The 20,926-nt window shown below is 41.0% G+C and overlaps 1 protein-coding gene across 2 annotated transcripts in view; it reads left to right on the top strand.

Moving 5' to 3' along the window:
• The window catches only part of ASB8 (ankyrin repeat and SOCS box containing 8), a 118,027-nt gene extending 102,252 nt beyond the window's left edge, over positions 1 to 15,775 (top strand). For both annotated transcript variants that reach the window (XM_078663060.1, XM_078663061.1), the window contains exons 3-5: positions 4,462 to 4,621; positions 6,914 to 7,018; positions 10,777 to 15,775. In XM_078663060.1, the coding sequence (XP_078519186.1) occupies positions 4,496 to 4,621; positions 6,914 to 7,018; positions 10,777 to 11,409 (864 nt within the window). In that variant the 5' untranslated portion in view covers positions 4,462 to 4,495 and the 3' untranslated portion in view covers positions 11,410 to 15,775. The remainder of the gene's footprint in view (positions 1 to 4,461; positions 4,622 to 6,913; positions 7,019 to 10,776) is intronic.
• The last annotated feature ends 5,151 nt before the right edge of the window (positions 15,776 to 20,926 follow it).

Below are 20,926 nucleotides of genomic sequence, written 5' to 3'. Positions count from 1 at the left end.
TTGACTAATGTTATCACTCCCTTGAAACACCACCCAGATGTGTATGTAGCAAGTTCACGTCTTTTACTCATTCCCTGTTTATCCGCTGATGTTGCTTTATGTGTAATAATTAGTTTCTTTAGTTCTGGCCATTGACACCGTTTTATCTGTTTTGACAGCCTATTGATTTGACGAACAAAATATATACTGTACGTACATAGGTTTTTTTTGTCAGCCTTCTACATCCATTGGCCTGATCAGCTGGCATTCGAATATCACTTCCACCCACTACAAGATCTACCATGGAGCAAAGGGTCAACCCACTTTAGCCCGTGCTTCCCCTGACTTTGCGTGACTGCATTCTGCTTGTGCACATCGGCCTAAAAAGTAGCCCCCTTAAGTGCCTTGGCTAATGAGTCAAGTACTGAAGGCGTAAGAAAATGTCTCTTTAAAGTAAAAGAAGACAATCTGAAGGTAAAAGCCGGATTCTTGACAATGCCTGATTGTGACATCGAAATTGGTGAAGAGAAAATATTGGTCTTGAGGGATTCTGGATTCCCTTACACCATGGTAGGTGACAACATTTGGGCAGAACAATGCTTGTTGATGATCAGTGGGAGTGTGATAGGTTTTGGGCGGAGTTTCCTTGTGGGTTTAAAGATCACTTAAGATTACTCAAAAACTTTGACCAAATGATCATTCTTTAGGGTGAGGCAAAACCAATAGTCCACACAGTGCATAAAGTCGCCAATTAGTTAGTGTCTGTAGTCCTGACACCCAAAGATGGTGGCAAGCACATAGAAATGTGTGTAGACCTTTGCGATTTAAACTAATGTCTTTGGGTAGATCGCCAACATTTAACCAACATTTTGAAAACCCTTACAATTCTTGCAGGTGGCAATGTTTTTTTGCATGATGGACCCATGGCCTATTACCAGATACTACTCAATGAATGTTAAAGACACCTCACATTACTTGTGACACATATCCGCTTACAGATTTGTTAGAATACCTTTTTGTTTGTCTTCTGTGGCTGCTTGCTTCGAGAGGGTCCGAAAGATAGTTTTGGGAAGGAATTTCTCGAGTCTTGCTGTTCCCAGATGAGGTCTTGGTATGTGGCAAAGATGGACTATGGTATAGCATTAAAAAAAGTAAAGTGTAGATTTGTAGTTACATCAGTGACATACCTGCGAGAAACAGTTTCTATAAACCAAAATTAGAGCTAGCTGACTGCATTATGAAAGGCCCATGACCAGAACATAACATAAAGAGCAAGCTGGATACTCTTTTGGCCTTGCACAGTATTATAAACATTTTGTAAAACAAATCAAATATTATTTTAGTGTGGTGGGACCGATAAGAGTGTTGTTATAAAAAGGGTGCACTTTCTCCTGATCTGAGGAGTGTGAAAGTACTTTCAAAGCTATTCAAAGTGAAATTGGAATAATGTCTACCTTGGGGCATATCGTTGTACGGAAGAGAGCTGTTCTCACTACAGATACAAGTTTGAAAGAATTAAGAGCTGTATTGATCCAAGTGGTTAATGGAGATGAGAGAGTAGTGGCTTTTTCATCACATTCCCTCAGGTATGCTTAGTAACACTACCCTGTGGACGAAAAGGAAGCTTTAATGTGTGTGTGGGCGATCTGTCATGTTATGTTTCATTTGTGGGATTTTTTATTCATTGCTAGGACTGATCACTGTCCCTTGGTTCAAATGTTCTCTTGTAAAAGGTAGTGAGCGATGGACTTTTAGACTAAAAAGTTGGAGTGAGGAACTGGAAGGATTTAAATTCCGGGTGCACTATCCGCCCAGCCTCAAACAAAGCAGCAGATTCTTTCTCAGTTGCCTGTGAGAAAAACTGAGGAGCATGATTCAGTAGACATTTGCAGACTCTACTGGGTAAGAGAAAATATTGTGTATGTAAATATTATTAATAAATATATTTAATGTGTATGGTTAGTTAAAACCTTTACAATATACAATGTGACAAAACCAATCCATATGTAAAAAATAGACGAATCTTAAATGGTATAAAAACAGGTTAAAAATAAATGCATAACATAGAAAATAGATGTTTAAGTACCTTCAAATACCAGCAGCAGTCTAATTACATCAGGAGGGTGATGTGTTTCTCTCGGTCATCAAGGAGTTTGTAGTGTTACAAGCGTCTTGAATTCTGTTCCCGTCACTGGGGCTTGGCTAAATCTAGTCCTCTTCTCCCATCCCACCCCACCCCCCTGGTTCTACTAGGCGCAGAAATAGGTCACGGGCGACTCCTCCCACCCCTCATTATCTTATGTTGTCCTCACTAAGTTGTACCCTATATCCACGGTTGACCCATAACGCACCATATTTTAGCTGTGTTCATATACTCTGGCGATGCGGTCATTGGGTCTAGATACCCCCTTCTATCCGGGGCGTGGTTCTTGGACCCCTGCAATGGACTACAATGTACTTCAAAAGTCATACATTGACTGATGCCGTATTTGTACATGTTCTATTGACTAACTCTGCCATATACACACTGTACGTTGTCTGGATTTTTCCCTAAAACTGTGCAAAATGCAAAACATTTTAATAAAAAATGTAAACAAAATCAAGGAGTTTGTAGTGCATGGCTAGCATGACCATAAGGACTTAACCAAAAAGTTAGGCCTTTTTGGAATATGAGAAATGAGCTGATGTTTTGGTATTGGGAACTCCTTGGAGGTGGAAGAATAGTCCCCAAGAAAAAGTAAGGATGAAAGGGATTAACCTGGCTCACAAGGGGCATCTTGGGAGGAGCCTTTCCAAGGTCATGATTTGAGATAGATTTTGGTGGCCACCAAGTAGAACTAGTCCAGTATTGTTTGATGTATGGCACTGACAAATCGCGTATCACCTGCTGTACTGCTCATTTGCCACCTGTAGTAATACCCAAGGAGCCTTGGGTGAAGTTAGATCTCAACATGATGGTACCATTTGAGTTGTTACCACCTGCGATTACATCTTTTCTATTACTGAAGGATTGCACCATTAAAATGGGTTTCAAGCAGGTGTGTAAATAAAGTGAGTATCAAAGTAGTTTTAGAATTCCTTAAGAAGGAGTTTGCCGTTGAAGAGGTACCCAAGTATCTGATGACATAATGGAATGCAGTTCGTCTTCCAAGTAATGCAGGATTTTCAAAAAATATTTTGGAATTGTTCATCAGAAGACAGCCTTATATGCACCCTAGTCCAGTGGCCTTGCAGGACAAATGAATAAGGTTGTGAAATCATGTGTTCATAGCGCAGTCAATCTTTGAGTCGCTCTTAAGAATAGTCTGCGAGAAACTTGGTGGGCTTACCGTACGGTTCCTAACAATGTTAAAGTTAAAATCATCATTTCAAAGGCAGAGTGGCAAGCTCGAAAATTAACCCTACCTGGTTTAAGTCTGGTAAAAAAAAATTGATGATGGAAATGCTAGGTCTAGGAGGTACTGATACGAGGTGTCAACTGAGGTTTAAAGATAGTATGACCAGAGACATTCTGCCAAACGCAAGATATAGAAACTAGATGACCTTGTCTGGAAGAAAAAAAAACAGGGTCTATAAAGGTAGATCCCGGTTTATGGGTCCATTCTCCAATCTCCAGCAGGTTCATAACTGGACTCTGTGGCAGTACAAAACAGAACACACGTGAAGAGTACTTCATTTATGCCACTACTGGAGTGTCGTTTTGTCGAAGTTACATGCCCCCTGTTTTAAAGTACACTGCAAATGAGGAACCCTAGTACAAATGTCTGGATGCTTTCTTCATTGATATAACCGTTTCTTATGTCTGTCTTGCAGACTGCTTAGCTATCTCAACAGCGTCATGTAATCTAAAAACGTAATACATAAAAAAGGTGTTTATATATAGATAGATAGGCTTTTGGTCAGCTCTTTTCATTCAGTGATCTTTTCAGCTGTCATTCATCTTTTGCTTTCTGCCACCTTAGAATACAACATGGGCCAGCGAGTCAGCCCTCTTCAGCTATTCACTGTCTTGCACATCTAGTCTGTCCTAGGGATGGTGGGCCAATATTTACCTTTACCAATGCTTCTCTTTTCTTTCCATTATTTATTCTTTTATTTTTCTTAGTCACCCAAGAGTCTTTTAACAATGTCTTCATGTTACAGAAGTTCAACAATATGTTTTCTCTGTTCCAATAAGAACCTTCCTTTCCTGTGATGTGCTTTAAAGTTGATTAGGGTTTGTATAACTGTTCTAAATACCCCTGCCTGATTAGGAACCACTCTTACTGTTCTTTAAATTATATGTGATGGGTTTTTTTCTTCACATTTCTCTAGAAGTACTTGATGACCATGTTTAGGCTGTATTGTGTTATATTTTTTCTTGTTTTTTTAATTGTGCATATGCTTGCAAAAGGAACAACAATCAATCATGCTCTTGGTTGCCAGGCCTATTGATGTTGCCACGGCTTGTTTCTAAAAGCACGGTTACCTTTTTTCCTTCAGGTGGGCTGTGTTAGCGGTGATTCCAAGGCTGTCTATGACCAGCATGTGGTACGTCATGCAGAGCATCCAGAGCAAATACTCGCTGTCGGAGCGACTCATCCGCACCATTGCTGCCATCCGTTCCTTTCCCCACGACAATGTTGACGACCTCATTAGACGGGTATGGACACTCATGGGCTTTTGGTCAAGCCGGTTAGACCTGCCCATAGCACTGAAATGTTTGTTTTTGTGGCAAGTATACATTCCATATATATCTGTTCTACCACACATAGTACTTACTTGCTTTTGCCACACGGTGGACTATGTGTCTCAAAATGTGACCTGACCTACAGTTGTACTAGCTCTGATTGACAATGGAATCTTGGAGTAGTGCACTCTGCTAATTAAATGATATACTCAAAGCTAAGTGCAGGATGGATAAACGGACTATCCGAAGTAAGTCTTTTTTTTTTTTGTTCTGCTTGTGAATGAAGTTTGTGTTTGGCAGCCAAAGAAGTGCCAAGTTGTGTAGTGTTGGACTCTCTTGAAGAATTTCTAAAACTGGAGGCAAGATTTTGCTTCAGTTGATTGTACAATTGGGCCCTGTGTGCTGCAACCATCGACCTCGCGTGGGTGGTCCTTTTTGTTTATTTCTGTTTGTGGTTCTGAGGAGACGGTTTGTAGCATGTAAGATTTTTTTGCATGTTGCCCCTCACCATTGCAGTCAGAACAATGTCACTTACTTCAATGTTGTGTGTAATAAACGAAAAGTTTGAGCATTAAGGTACTTTAGTACTTCAAAACTGTATATTGGGACCAAGCCTCTCTGTCTCAAAGCATTTTCCTATAACAGAGAGGTGTACAGGATTTATCCAAGTGTTCGTAGAATTCTATTGCTGGAAACGGAGAGGTCGGGAACTTTTATTGAGAAAATCATTTGCAGGATTTAAAAAATGTTCATCACATCCCACCTTGCCCTGCACTTTCTGGACTTTGCATTCCTATTCCCCCACACCCTTTCCCCTGGGTCTGCTTACATTGTTCTAGAAGTGTCAAGCATGTTTGAGGCCAGCACTACTAGGCATCAGCTTCGAACATGCCCAGAGTACGCTGTGTGCCAGCCTGTCCTTCAAGAAGGGTTTGCACTCTGAGCCCGCTGGGTTGGTCTTTGTCTATGACCAGCTGACTCTATGCGAAGGGCCTAGACATTATCAAGGCCTTTGGCTTCACCATCTTTCCCCTGAAACAATTAAAGTGTTGAGGTCAGTGGTGATTTGATATGATTTCATTGATGTCTTGTTGTGTGAAGTCATGAGCAGTGTTTGAAAGGAGTGGGATTTAAGGGTGCAGAGTTACTTTTATTGGCAGAAGCAAATTGCTTTTGTATTATGTTCCATAGACCCTGCATCACAACAATTCAGCATTTGTTTGGTTACTCCCCTTGCCTGAAGGACCATCTGAATACAGCCTCCGCTATGAGCTTCAAGTTATAACTCATTGGAGTAAACCCCTGAGCTCAGTACTTGTGCCCTCCCATCAGCATTTGGCCGCCCAGACTGGTCACTGGCAGGTGAGGCTGCCCTTCATCAACATCTTTGCTAAGTCCTGCACCAATGCGCATGGCCTATCACCATGCACGGGAGGCACAAGGCAAAATCTTCAACCTTCTGCTGTGCCGAGATTGCATTCCCCACCCCCCAGCCAAATGACCTGCACTGGCACAAGGTGTGGCATTCTGCCATGCCCTACACCCATTTCTTTTTTTGTAGTGCCTAATTTAGAGCATTTGTTAAGAATGAGTTGAAATTATTTATGAGCAATTTACAAAACCTATTTTTGAAGACAGAGCGGCCAGAAAAATATAAGTAGTATTTACTTAGCTTAGTGGCCCTCTCAGTAGGGCAAACCGCAATTCAGACATTTTAGGATAGATCGATGTCCGCTTTCATGGTTAATTTCAAAACTATGCATGCAAAATTAAGATGGATTCAGCCAGTAAGTAAGGTGTAGAATCCACACTTGTGAAGTTTGCTGAAGATGGAAAATCGAAGGACGTTATTTTTGGGGACAGGGATTGCAACTGCCTTAGATGCTTTGGAATACATGTTGAATAGGTATTTAAAAATTGTAGTTGATGTAGAGATAAACTTCTCGAGAAAGTTAAAAAATCACTTTAATATGCTGTTTTAGATGCTATGATCAGAGTATGTGGAATATAACTTAACTATATTGAATGACTTGTGCCGTAGTATGTTTTCATTATAAGATAGTTAATGTATCTTCGTTTTTATGAATTGTAATTAATTGCAGCGTCTACTTATCATTTTTAATTAATCTTTGAACAGAATGTCCTGTAATTTGTTTAGTTTTATTGCTTTTAAACGATTTAATAAACTCAGTGTCACATTCTAAGGCCATTCAGAGTAAGAAGTGTTCAGAGATTGAGAGCTGTCACTTGTCCCCTCTTTCTTAGGGAGCTGATGTGAACTGCATGCACGGCACCTTGAAGCCCTTGCACTGCGCCTGCATGGTGTCAGACGCCGACTGCGTGGAGCTGCTGCTGGAGAAAGGAGCTGAGGTAAGAGCACCTAAGCTTCAGGGGTTGTGGGCTCCACCTAGGAACACCCTGCTCCCTCACCAAGATGTCAAGGCAGTGACTCTTGAACCACAAGCAGCCTGTATTTTCATGAACCACAATCCATCTCAAGATCCTTTCCTTCATGCTTCCTATTTCTTTCTAAATACCAAAGAGAAATTAAAATAATCATATTGAAATGTTTCTCCAACATGGCGTCTTTCAAGATTGCCTGCGTGCAATACCATTGAATTTTCAGTATAGAATCCACTTTTTTCTATTTAAAAAAAATCTCACAAAGTTCTACGATTTGCGAAATTCATGACTGGTTAAACCCACCCCCACACACCACCAGCTTTTGCCGCTTGAGACATGGTATACAATACATAATTCCAAAAACAGTTATCTCACAAGGAAAATTTGACCGTACGTAAAGAATTTTCTGGGTTCGAAAAATGTGAGTATATATTAATAATCTGTGAACCAGGATATTGCATGAGCACATTGGATTGATCAAGAAAGAAGAATGGACACTTGTAGCTTCAAAACCATTGGTTATAATTGAAGCACCCTCATAAACGCTATGATATTAAATGCGGTGTATATCTGTTATCCGCCCATTATCAGCGTTATGGCATAGTCATCGGGTGTTCAATATCGTGCTATATACCAGCCTCACCAAGAGGCAACCTCTGGTCTGGGTAGCAGTGTCTAGAAATTGGAGGACACTTCCAGAGGGAAGGTGCAGAGAAATAAGAAAAAACAGTAGTTAAAAAACAATGCCTCTCCAAACGAGAATTTTAATATATTCAGTCAAGTGTTGAGAATCTAGACACTTTTGAAAACTACACAAGTGGTGTAAGTACTTATGTGTTTTTTTGTGTATGTCCTGACGAATGCTCTATAGACCCGGCTGGGCCAGAACAGAGCAGAAACATGTTGACTGTTCCCTAATAGATATGAGGTGATCCAGTAACCCGATTGACCACTATATCGAAACGCATTTTTAATAACATTACCTTTCCTTTTTATATTAAAATTTTCGTTTGGAGAGGCTTTGTTTTTTAACTACTGTTTTTTCTTATTTCTCTGCACCTTCCCTCTGGAAGTGTCCTCCAATTTCTAGACGCTGCTACCCAGACCAGAGGTTGCCTCTTGGTGAGGCTGGCATATAGCACGTTATTGAACACCCAATGACTATGCCATAACGCTGATAATGGGCTGATAACAGATATACACCGCATTTAATATCATAGCGTTTATGAGGGTGCTTCAATTATAACCAATGGTTTTGAAGCTACAAGTGTCCATTCTTCTTTCTTGATCAATCCAATGATTACAATGGGGAATTGAATGGACCTCTTTCCCTCCTCCCTATTGATTGATGAACCCTATTGCATGAGCACATGCAAGGGACGGTATTTGCACACCTAAGTGGGTGGAAACTTGAAGGCACAAATAACGTTTGACAATCTGACCAAAGGGAATGGTTGGAAAGCAAAGGTGTTTATCCCGCTGTCAGGATTGGATGTCCACACAAAGGTTTGATAAAGCAGAAGAGAGTAATCCCAGAGAACAGCAGGAATCCAAGAGAACCAACGTCCACAGGGATTGCATTTACACTGAAGGCAGTGGTGCCCTTATTAGCAATAGATAGACTCGCGATGATAGGTAGATGAAGGCAGCAGTTCCTCTGAACAGTTCCACAACAGTTTGCATGAAGACTGAAGGCAGCACAACCACTGTCATCAACTAGACTTGCTCACAGTCAATAGAAAGAGGAACGCTGTGGTTCCACTGAGCAGATGTCCTCATACACAGTATTTGGACATGAATGCTGAAGCACTACCACTGTGAGCGATTATGTATCCTCTCAGGGATTATAGCGCAAGTAAAGGCAGCAATATCGGATCCATTACACGCATGACGTTGCATGTATTCCATAGAAAGCCAAGGTTGTATTTGCACGGAGAGCATACAGATTGGTCCGTTCATTGAGCACAATGGTGAAGCCTCCAGAGGCATAACTTGTGATCTCATGAGATGGGCACAACGGCCTTTTTATGGACATTTTAGTGGCCAGTCATGTTCTAGTAGTTTTGTAGGTGATCTTGGTGACAAATAATACTTTAAACCAGAGTCTTGCCAGTGAATTTATTTGGTTAAATAATTTGAAACCTTTGCACTGAGTCTGTGCTTGAGGTGACACAAGTCATGGCCTTCATACTCATAGGACATCATCCACGCCCTGAGCCCACACCCTTGCCTTCAATACTGGCTGTACACTGCATGTTTCTGTGTCGCCCTAGGAGGTACTTGACACAGTGCCCAACACTCCAGTAAATACAAGCATAGTGCACGGCCTTCATCTAGGCACTCTGCCCAGGAAAGAAAGACTTCTGGGCTTAGACACAGTGCATGGCTTTTAACCCCACCTTGTGGCCAGGGCCTCCTCCCAGCATGCCCCCAGTGTATCCGCTGGGCTTGGACTTCAGGACATAGATTTTACAGGCTTGCTTTACTAGAATACCCTGCGGCAGTTTCAAAAGAAAATGCAAAATGTTGGACATCTGTTTATCTTCTCCTTTTGCACCAGTCTGCAAACCCCCTTCCAATTGTATATGGACATATTTAGTTTTTTTAAAGTTCAGGCAGATTCATAGTAAAAATATGTACCAGCATAAACTGGTACAAATGGAAGAGCATGGCCCCTGGCCTTGCACTGGCCTGAGTACATATTGGTTCCAGTTAAAAGAAAAGTGTATAATACTTCTTTCCATCCATTTAGTAATTGCCTAAGCACTTCATCAGAGGTCGTGTTAGACCGATCATGCTCTCGCAGAATTTTGTTTTATTGTTTTCAACCAGGTTTGTGAAGAAAGACTGCTGAAGCAAAAATGATCGTTTCTTCTTAAACTTGATTAACAGCTAATATTCAAATTTATATTTGCAAACACTGCTCAAGATTGCACTTAGCCAATCAATGCTTCGATTGGCATCCGAGCCGTGTGGCATGTTTGTGGACTCTGTCCAGCAAATCTGCTATTGTTGAGAGCAGAAATTCATGTGGGATTTAAACTGGAACATGTGACTTCTGGGACCACTCTTTATACCTAATCCGCTCCTCTCCAGCCTGATTAATTGGGATAACTTTACAAACTGCTATACTTAATTTTCAATAGATTTGTGGATATTCTTTTAATGGACCCAACTGTATTGTTGTTAGAAACAAAAAGGAGTTTCCTATAGAATAACCACCCTAGTCATAACTGTAGAGTTAATATTGTGGTCTCTGCGTGTTTGATTGTGTGTACATGGTTAACTATGTAGTTTAGAAGGTCTGGTTTCATTTAAAATGTTTTGCATTCTTTTTAGATGTGAGAGGGGTTTGAAGCTGCTTTCTGCAAGGTATAGCCTCGTTTGTTGTTTGAAAAGAAATCTGATTAAGCCAAAGGGCAATTTTAAAGGCCACGTGTGTGTATTTGAGCTGGCATGCTTAACGACAAATTAGTTTGCTGTAATGCTGTCAAACTGAGATTCGGTCTCATTGGACGAAAGGGATTTTTCACAAAAATAATATATTGGCCAATTAAGGAAAAATGTCTAGGGTATGAAAACATGCATGTTAAATATGGGTTTTAAACCACTTCTTGCAATGATTCAATAACGCCACCTAAACATGCAGAGTTTGTGTGCAAAGAGCTCAGCACCGTCAGTGATTTTTCTTTTACTCATTACCTGTTATTTTATTCTGATTGTAGGTCAATGCTCATGATGGCTATAACAGGACAGCCCTCCATTATGCAGCAGAGAAAGACGACACCTGTGTGGAGATCCTGTTGGAGTACGGAGCCAACCCAAATGCACTGGATGGAAACAAGGACACACCACTCCATTGGGCTGCCTTCAAGAACAATGCAGACTGTGTGCGGGCCCTTTTGGAGAGTGGTGCTTTTGTCAACGCTGTGGATTACAACAATGACACCCCACTCAGCTGGGCAGCCATGAAGGGCAACCTGGAAAGTGTGCGACTCCTCCTAGATCATGGTGCGGAGGTGAGAGTAACCAACTTGAAGGGGCAGACGCCCGTGTCCAGGCTAGTGGCCTTGTTAGTGAGAGGACTTGGAACAGAGAAGGAAGACTCCTGCTTGGAACTCCTTCACCGGGCTGCTGGACACTTTGAGTTGAGAAGGAATGGCATAATGCCACGGGAAGTGGCAAGGGATCCGCAGTTGTGTGCCAAGCTGACTGCTCTATGCTCCACTCCTGGCACGCTCAAGACCCTCACACGGTACAGTGTGCGTTCCAGTCTTGGAATCCGCTACTTGCCTGATGCAGTGAAGGAGCTCCCTCTTCCACAGTCGCTTAAAGAGTATGTTCTGCTGGAAGAGTAAGGAAGAGGAGGCCTGGTTTTGTTGGCAGGAGCTGCTGCTGCTTCTGTATTGCATCCTGTTGGTGGTGTCAAACTGAGGAGAAGCAAGTCGCTATACCTGCCTGTCCCATGAAGCATTATGTGCTACAGAAGAAGAGCTTCCTTTTAGTTTCATCTTGGTCGGTCAATTTCACGCGGGCACACTGTAAGCTGTACACTCTGAGCTGTACAGTCTGCCCTCATGTGTTTCAAGAAAACTGTTCCATCAGTCCCCTCTACAAAACATCCCCTCATCTTGTCACCCTTGAAATATATTTACTCTTCATGAGCCAGCTCCAAGGACATCAGGCGATGCATGGAAGGTTAATCTCAGGAGTGCAGTGGTGCCTAAAACCTGAAGGGAGAATTCTCTCCTGGACTACCACAACTGTTTTCAGGTTCAACTTGTAAAATCAGATATACTATTGTTAGATCAGCTCTCCAACTTTGAGAAAAATGACATTTTAGGAAATGTTCAGTATGGGCTCCCTTAAAATGTAACCACCTTAAAGTAGGAAGCAGTACCTTTAACATAAAATGATGGATAAGTGTCAAACAAATTAATTTGTGAGATGATTCCAGAAGGATAGATCTGCTTTAGAAGGCGTGAGGCTGCAAGATGGATAGTGTGTTTGTTAAGTTCTGCTACCTGAATTCATGAACCTGTCTAGTCTGGGTTACTTATAGATATATTTGTTTTCTGAGCTTTCAATCTAAATTAGAAATGCCTCTGAGCTGAGCTTTAAAATCGATGCCAGTGCGAAGTTTGATTTGCCGTCCAGTGTCTATTAGATGTGTTACTTGGGGACAAGCGCTATCGTTTAGTGCAAACATACGACATCGGAGTATCTTTTGCCATCACCCTGTCTCAACATCAGAAAAGTATGGCTTGTGCAACCTGAGAAGTAGCTCTGCGGTCTGTGATGAAAGCTTTTGAGATTGTTACCTATGTCGTGGGTAGGATTTCCGAAATATAAACTCCTAAGATTTATGCATTCAATCCTTGGTTATGACTGTATCCTCCAGTCATTAATTAGCAAAGAGATGTTGTCTGACTGATCACTCTGTGGCTTTGAGCTTGTAAAGTGATAGTAACATGAAGACTACTTCTGTAATTGGCATCTTGTTCAATCTGTTACCCATAAAAGATTTCCTCCGGTAAACGCAAGGCTATTTCCTAGTTTCTTCTGCACAAGTACGATTTAAGCTAATCTTCATCTTATTTTCACCAGTGTATCATCCAGATACTGAGGACTAGAAATCCCAACTTGGTTTTCATGGCGCTTTTTATAAAATGAGACACACTCTAAGCCTGTCCTGATCATAACCATGATTATGTGAGTTTCTTTTTATTTTCGTTTTTGAAAGCCAAAGCTATTCATTTGCTGTCACTTACCATACCCCATTTGGTCTTGCAAGCCCCCTTTCTCATCTGTCTGGCCAGTCTACGTTTGCGAACTTCCAACTTGTCAGACCACAGTCATTTGTTTCAAACTTTTCATTCATGTTCTTTTAGAATTGTGTACCCGCTGGTATACTTTCACCATGCTGTGCCTTCTGGCTATCACCCCAGTCCTCTACATTAGGTGTACCAGCACCTTGACTTATGTTCAGCCTTGTTCTCCTGATTGTAACGAGTGAAAGAGCATGTTGAGTCAATCTGGCCTGAACTTATTTTGGCCTTCATTATAAAAGGCCAGCTGAGCTGTGTTCCTTCTGCAGAAAGACTCCATCAAAGACTCTAGGCAAGGTGGAAGGATTGAAGTGTGAAGTTAGCATATGTACTTCTCAATACTCATGATCACACCAAATTATCTGAATATTGAAGCACTTAGAAAATTGAAGACGAGAACCTGTCACCATTAAGAATTCTCTTGAGGATCGCAAACTTTGGCTTATGATTGACTTGTGTTTCTTTAACTGTAAACCATGCATCCTCGTAGAATCTGGCACCTTTCCACGTGCTTACAACAGTCTCTTGTTGCAGTGGTAGCGGTGGGCGGTAGTCTGTACCAAAAGTCAGTGGGCTAATGTTTCTACAGCAGTATGTAGGTACATTGATGACTATTGTTGGAACTGCCATTACTGCAGTTCAGCTTTTTTTCTTACTTTTCGGGAATTTTCATTGCGTACGGACTCAAAATGCAATTTTAATAGCAATGCAAGTAAATCATTCTGATTCCAAATATTTACACACCTATATATGTTCGATTGTTTTCAAATGGACACATTTTAGAACATTTACATTTTCACGCCCTGGCTTTACCAACCGCATGTACTCCACAGCATGGCTAAATGCTACTGGAATTATGTTTGTTTAATACTTCTGGAATGACATCGGGCCACCCCAAGGGAGTCCTGCAACGGAACACGAGAATACCTAAGTAGAGACGGGTGCTTTGATCATTTGGTCACCTTAAAATTTCAAATTATTCTTCCGCTAGGTTTTCCCCCTACAGTTTCATTCTACAACAAGAGAGCTTGTTAATAGAGGAGCGATCTCAGTGAACTACCAGGACCTGCGGACCCCCTCTCTCCCCTCTCCCCTCCCCCAGCTTCCCCTCCGCGCCTTGAGACCCGTTCCAGGTGAGTAGATTGCGCTCTAAAAAACCTTGATTGATTGATTGATTGATCGATCTCTGCCGTGTCTGACAAAAATACCTAAATCTTCTACGTTCACTGCATTTGGTGGTAATGTGGATAAGTGGGACCTCTGCTATGCCTCTTACCATCTTAATAGTTTCTGGTCGCTGTGGTTGTCCTATGTAGCACACACTAAACTATTGTGCATCATCTGTTTATATGCTGCTGTTATGCTCAATTAAAATGCAAACTTAATGGTGAATTTGACTTTAGTATAACGTGCATGCCACAAAGTGCTGCATGACTGCAGCTCTCCAAAGGCTTGAATGTGCTGCTGCCTCACCCGTCTTCGTGGTATTGTGTGAGCAAAAAGCTGTGCCACTAAAAGACCACCAGTAGCCCTGGCCTCTCCAGTGAATATAGTCTGTTCACCTTCATTTTGAACGTTATAGTGACATGTTTATTTTTACATGGACGTAGCAGAGATAGTCTGAGGGTATGTATTAGTGTCATTCTTCCTAGGCAGAGCAATACTAAAATTGTATTCATCACACCATTTTTCATTCCAGTCACTATTAGTCACCAATATATGGAAAATATCTAGTGAAAAGGCTTTTTAATTCAGAAACCAATGATTTTATTTGATCTATTTACCTTTAAACACATTTTTTAGTTTCCATTTCATTTATCTTCTGACTTTTTCTTCCTCCGAGTTTGCATTTTTCACATTGTTATTAAATGCACAAGGTGCCATCCCTGAATTTCTACTTGGTGGCATACAGCGTTTGCCTGTGAATTTGCTTGAAGACTGCTGCTTGGCATTGGGTTTGGTGGATCCGCACTAATATTTAATAAGCAGTCTCCTTGGATATTAATCATTCTCTTTTTCATGTGTCTACCCGTCGTTCCCTCCCCACAAAAGGACACACAGGCACTTTCTCTCTCACAGGGATACAATGTATGACGCCACTTTTTCTGGTCAATTGAAAGTAGAAGAGCGACAAAAACTGATGTTTATCGGTGTACGACCAGAGCTTGTGTTCTTTATGGTAACGTAATGATTTCCTTTTTGCCAATTTGAATGTGCTATCTTACAGGTATTTTATGGAGTGTGAGGCATGGGAATGTTTCTTCAAGAAGCGACACCAAAGGTTTTAAGAAATACAATCTCCGGCAATGACAAACTGCATTTACTGCTGTTTGATACTTGTACATTTGAACACTCATGCCATTTACAAAACAAAAGGCTCAGACTTCGAGGATACTGTTTGTGTTAGCAATATGACTAGGTTGTAATTTAAATACGACCATGTTTGATTTTGGAGATTGTGCCCTCAGACTTTACTCCTGACTAGGTAAAATGCGTTCCTTATCCCATTGGTCTGAGCTCTCCATTAAAATACTTTGATGCACATTAGGAACATGTCACATCTGAAATATTCATTTTCCACTGCTCCCAACTATAACTATTTCTTTTTATTTTGCCGCAAAAATCATGTAATCCCTGAATGTTTTGCGACTTTTAATTGGTGTTCTACTTTGTTTTGCAAACGTCTGCACAATGACTATGCTGTTTTACTAAATGTTTCTTTTGTGTGTTGGCTTGATTGGTTTTGTGATATGTGCAAGCCTCCCAAGCACTTGCATGGCTGCATAAATAGTATGATTTTATTTATGTACATTACTATCGACTTTGAATTTGTGTCAGCCTTATGACAGTTTTCTCTGTAGAAATGCCTCCTGGTAATAAACATGTCAAACCCCTGGATTTGTAATGTCTGATCTGATGATTGGGAAGTGTTTTGGAAAGACATGTGTACAAAGTTTTTGTGCTGGGCTTTACTGATCTTTTTTTGTTTTGTGTCCAAAGCTCAACTCTAGCCAGGCTTTCTAGGGTAGAAGCTAGAGCACCGATCTGAATTGTTGGTGAACCAAAGCTAGAGAGAACAAGTACATCATTTTTTTTGACCCACAGAACAATAGCTGTAATATTCATATTTTGAGAAAGGTTGTTAGAATATTGGTGCTAGGACTAAAAAGGCATAGCTGCCAAATCAGCTCTGTAGTACACTTGCACACACAATCTATAACCTGTAGACCTGTATTTCCTCACCGGTGAATGATGGGCTAAAGCTGTGAACACCCACGTTGTTGTGCTGTACTAGAAACATAAGAGGCATTGTAAGTGTTTCTGTCACCTCTTTGGTGGTGATGTTTTGCAGACCTTGCAGTGTTCATGAAGAAGGGGTGGTAAACCCAAATAAAGGTCATTGTCTCAATCTACTTTGAAAGAAGTAGAGATTGCATTTTGTAGTCTTGATAACTCATTAAAATTAGGATACCACTTTTTCTGTGATTAAAAAATGGGAAAGCCCAGATTTACTGGTAAACTAGTGATCACGAGGAATCCGAAAGTATCATGGGGTTCTTAATTGGCGTTGGGTTTTCAGGGGAATGGGGGGATTATGCAATAAGTCAAATGCTAGCTACCTACTTTGATCCTACAACAAGAATGTTCAACTTCAATAATTTGCGACTTTGGCCTTTCAATTTCTGCCGAATACAAATCCACATAAAAGAAATTAAGGAAAAGGGGTTAACCATGAAGAATGCCACTAGAGTTCACAGTTGCTACTTTTAAAATGAACGGAGACGAATCGGGTCATTTCTGTCCAGAAAGGAATACTTTCATCCAAAAGCAGGGATTTGTTCACAATGCATGCAGAAGTCGTCCAGACACTCATCAGGACTAGGATCTGAATAAAAGATCACATTTGAACATCTGTAAGCTGAAGTATTTGGTGTAATCCCAACATCATATTTATTCAAATCGTAGAAGAGTAATCATCTATAGTAGGAAAAAGAATCCAACATTTGTCGATTTTGTAAATACATCTAACCTATGCCTATTTTACCATATTTACCAAGTTCAGATGTGACCGAAGGGTTAGGGATACTATAGTTCAGTTAAAGTCTCTTATATAGTGCAACAACTCCCTCCCGAAGGAGTATCTCGACACTTGCTACTGGACAGGTGGCACCCAAAAAAACTTAAAAAACCATGTATGTTTTTAGGAGTTTTTTAAACCTGGAGTGGTCAGGATAGGCGTAGATATGAAGTGAAAGCTTGTTCCAGTAAACTGAGGCGTGGTAAGAAAAAGATCGACCCCCAAATCTGGCTGTGCGGTTATGCAGATTCATGAGGAATGCCTTGTTAGCAGACCTGAGGAACCTGGATGGCTGGTAATGGGAGAGTCTAGAGTGAATATGAGTATGGAGTACTTGCCTAAGAGTTGTATTGGTCAAATAACAAAGCTTGTAAATGACACGTTTCCTGATGGGCAACCAATGTAGAGCTTTTAAAATAGGTGCAGAGAAAGACCAAGAGGGGATGTTGCACTTCATGCATTTTGGACAATAGGGTGACTGCCACAAACAAATTGTTGCAGTAATCAAGGCGACTTGTAATTAGTGCCTGGACCAGTGTCTTTCTGGAGGTTGAAGGAAGCCAAGAAAATACTTTTTTTAAAGACTCATAGTTGCGAAGCAGATGCCATATGTAAGTGCCAACCTGATCTTTCATAGAAAGGGTGTGGTCTAGCTTAACACCCAGGTTTTTTACAACCTTTTTGGAATTTGGGCAGGGCCAAATTCCCTGGGCCACCAGTCTGCCAACTAGTGCAGTCTCTGTTTTTTCTTTTTTTTTTTCTTTTCTTTGTGTCCTCATTAGCCACTTAATCGTTCCAGGGACGCTCCAGCTGCAGAAACACCATCGCCTCTGTACCATCAAGAAACCAGAAAAAATGGAGAAAAAAAAAACCCGGGTACTCTAGCTGTCCCGTCTCCACTCAACTAAGAAGTTCCAGAATCTCACAGTACGGGGACTGCAGGCTCTGGCTAAATCTACTTTCGATGTTGCATAAAGTGAAGACAACCATTCTGCATGGGTCGGCGAGTTAATGTTAACCCAATTTTTGCATATTTGTCTTCTTGCTAGTAGAATAGCATAATATGGAAATTCTCTTTCTAGCCCCTTGATGTTATTATTTAGCCCAAAGATGATTAAATACCATGAGAAAGGGATTGAGATTCTGAGAATTGATTCAAGTGATATCTTGATTTCTTGCCAGTATGTAGTGATGTTCGGACACTCCCAAAACATATGTAAATCTGAGGCTGCTGGGAGGAGGCATTTACTACAACACTTCCCTGGTTGGAACTTAGAGAGCTTTTTGGGGGAATAATACGCTCGATGTAATGTAAATAGTTGGTTGCGCCTCAACCAGGCAGGTTTTATAATTTTGTAGAGAAGACTAAAGGATTCTATCCATTTCTCTTCTGCCTGTGGTTCTCCCTCTCCTCCCTATAGTTTTAACGGAAGGTTAAATTCGCTTTCTGCTTCTTCGATGATGTTCCAATAGTAAAAAGCCACCTCTTTACCTCCATAGGGTTTCTCAACTAGGTTTTTTTCTAGAGAGCTGTAACCTCCAATTTTGACCATTTTTTTTATTTGAGTTCGCAACCAACTGGACAGTTGTATAAAAATAAACCAGGATAGTGTTGAGGTTACCCTGTCTGAGAATATGTCCCATTCCATTAAGGATCCTCCTGCCACTAACTCTCCCCATTGTTTTATTCCTGCTTCCAATAACACGGTTTTGACAGTCTCAGTATGTTGCGGGGAGAATCCTGTAAAATCCCAGATCGGTGCGTGATTGGAAAAGTATGCTATCCCAGCCTTAGATTTAATTTGAATCCATTCTTTTAGGGAGCTATATAATGTCTTTAGCCTAACTTTTTTGAAGAATCTCTGATGGCCAAACTTAAATAAGAATCTGTCCAATGGAAGATCGGAGCCCAGTAGCATTGCTTTGAACATACGGCCATTTGAGTTATCTAGCGGGATCTTTAATAGCATCCTAGAGTGGGTCAGGTGAAAAGCCCAAGCATAGTATTCTAGGTCTGGCAAGGCGAGGCCTCCCTTTTCTCTCCTCCTTCTCAACGTCTTCCATGCCAGCCTGGTTGACGTATAGCACCAAATAAATGAATTGATGTTTTGTTGGCATTTGGAAAGTTGCTTGGTATCTAATATTAATGGGATAGTATTAAAGATAAATGTGTATTTGGGGAGGATGGTCATTTTCACTAAGCTAGTTCTCCCATAGATGGTAAAAGGGAGAAAAGACCAAGATTTCATCAGTGCCTTAGATACACGGGAAATCCGATCCAGATTAGTCTGGGTCAAAAGGTTTAGGTCTTTTGTGATTTTGATCCCCAGATAGCGGATTGAAGGTTTCACCAGAAGCTGAAGATTTATGATGTTCCAAGCCATTATGTCTGTTTTTCCTGCATTTATTTCATAGCCTGAAAATTTTCCAAATTCCTCAGCTCTTTTAATTACCGTAGGAAATGCCTGGGCCGGGTCCGTTGTGTAAATGAGAATGTCATCGGCATATAATCCGACTTTCTTCTCCCATCCAGAAAAGGAAAAAGGCAGAATATTAATGTCCTCTCTTATAATCTGAGCAAATGGTTCAACATAAATGTTAAATAAAAGAGGGGAAAGAGTACACCCCTGTCTTGTCCCTCTGCTAATTTCAAAGGAATTTGTGCGAGTACCATTAATTAACAGGCTGGCTCTCGGGTTTTTATATAATAAACCTACCGCTCTACAGAATTTAGGGCCAAATTGAAACTTTTCCATGACTGCAGTTAGATAGGACCAATTGACCCTATCGAATGCTTTTGTTGCATTGAGTGTCATAATAGCGAGAGGCAAAGGTTGAGGCAATATCTATTGCTCTGACTAGATCGTAGGTTAAGTCAGCCAATTGTCGGCCTCTGATAAACCCCTTTTGATTTTGATGGATAATTGTTCCAATATCGCTTCCCAAACGTGCAGCCAAAACTGTTGAAAATATCCTATAATCGTTGTTGAGAAGCGAGATTGGACGGTATGATCCATAATCTGCGGGGTCCTTACCTGTTTTTAGGATTAAGGCAATATTTGCCTCTCCCCAGGAGCTAGGTGGTGTCTCCCCCTAATTAAGATATTATTAAAGAGATTCGTTAGAATCGGGGTGAGAGTTGAATTAAGTACTCGGTATAGTTCCCCCGGAATACCATCCGGTCCTGCAGCCTTTCCCTGTTTTAGTTGTTTAATAACTTTTTCAACTTCCGCCTCGGTTATTTCGGTATCTAGGTTTTCACTCTGTAGCCTGGACAGCTTTGGAAGATTCACCTTTTCCAGCCACTCCGTTCTTTCCTCGATGTTAACATTAATCTCATCTGTATATATGTTTTGGAAAAAGGCACTGAAAGCTTCTCCTATTTCGAGGTCTGTCTTCCTACTATCCATTTCCCCTTCTAGCCTCACTTCTTTTATATGGTTTCCGGTCTGGTCCGCTTTTATTTTCCAAGCCAGCAGCTTTCCTGCCAACTCCCCATATTCAAAGTGGGAAAGCTTACTGGCCTGCCATCGTTTATTCAGTCTCTCTTGCAGTAGTGTATCTAATTTATCTCTTAACTCCCTTTTCTTTTCTAGATTTACCGAAGGCCCTTGATCTACAGACTCTAAGAGGACCAGATCTTGCTCTATTTTTAATATCTCCTCTCTGTATTTCTTTTTTCTGTAGGAAGCCCGATTAGTGATACAACCCCTTATATATGCTTTCCAGGACTCCCACACACTGACCAAGGAGGCAGACTCTATATTCCTCTCCAGAAAGGAGGCAGTTTCGAATATAAGATGTTGTCTTTCCTCTTCCTCCAATAAAATGGAGCGATCAAAAGACCAGGAAACATAAGTGGGTCCCTGATCTAAGATTATCGAGAAGAGAATAGCTGAATGATCGGAAATATGCTGAGGTAAGTAGGTTAAGTTCTTTATAGAGTCTTTTATGGAGAAGCTAAATAGA

This window comes from Lissotriton helveticus, chromosome 10 (assembly GCF_964261635.1).
Source record: "Lissotriton helveticus chromosome 10, aLisHel1.1, whole genome shotgun sequence".
NCBI classification, from domain to species: Eukaryota; Metazoa; Chordata; class Amphibia; order Caudata; family Salamandridae; genus Lissotriton; species Lissotriton helveticus.
The sequence above is the reverse complement of the archived record's forward strand: the minus strand, read 5'-3'. Positions and strand labels throughout refer to the sequence as shown.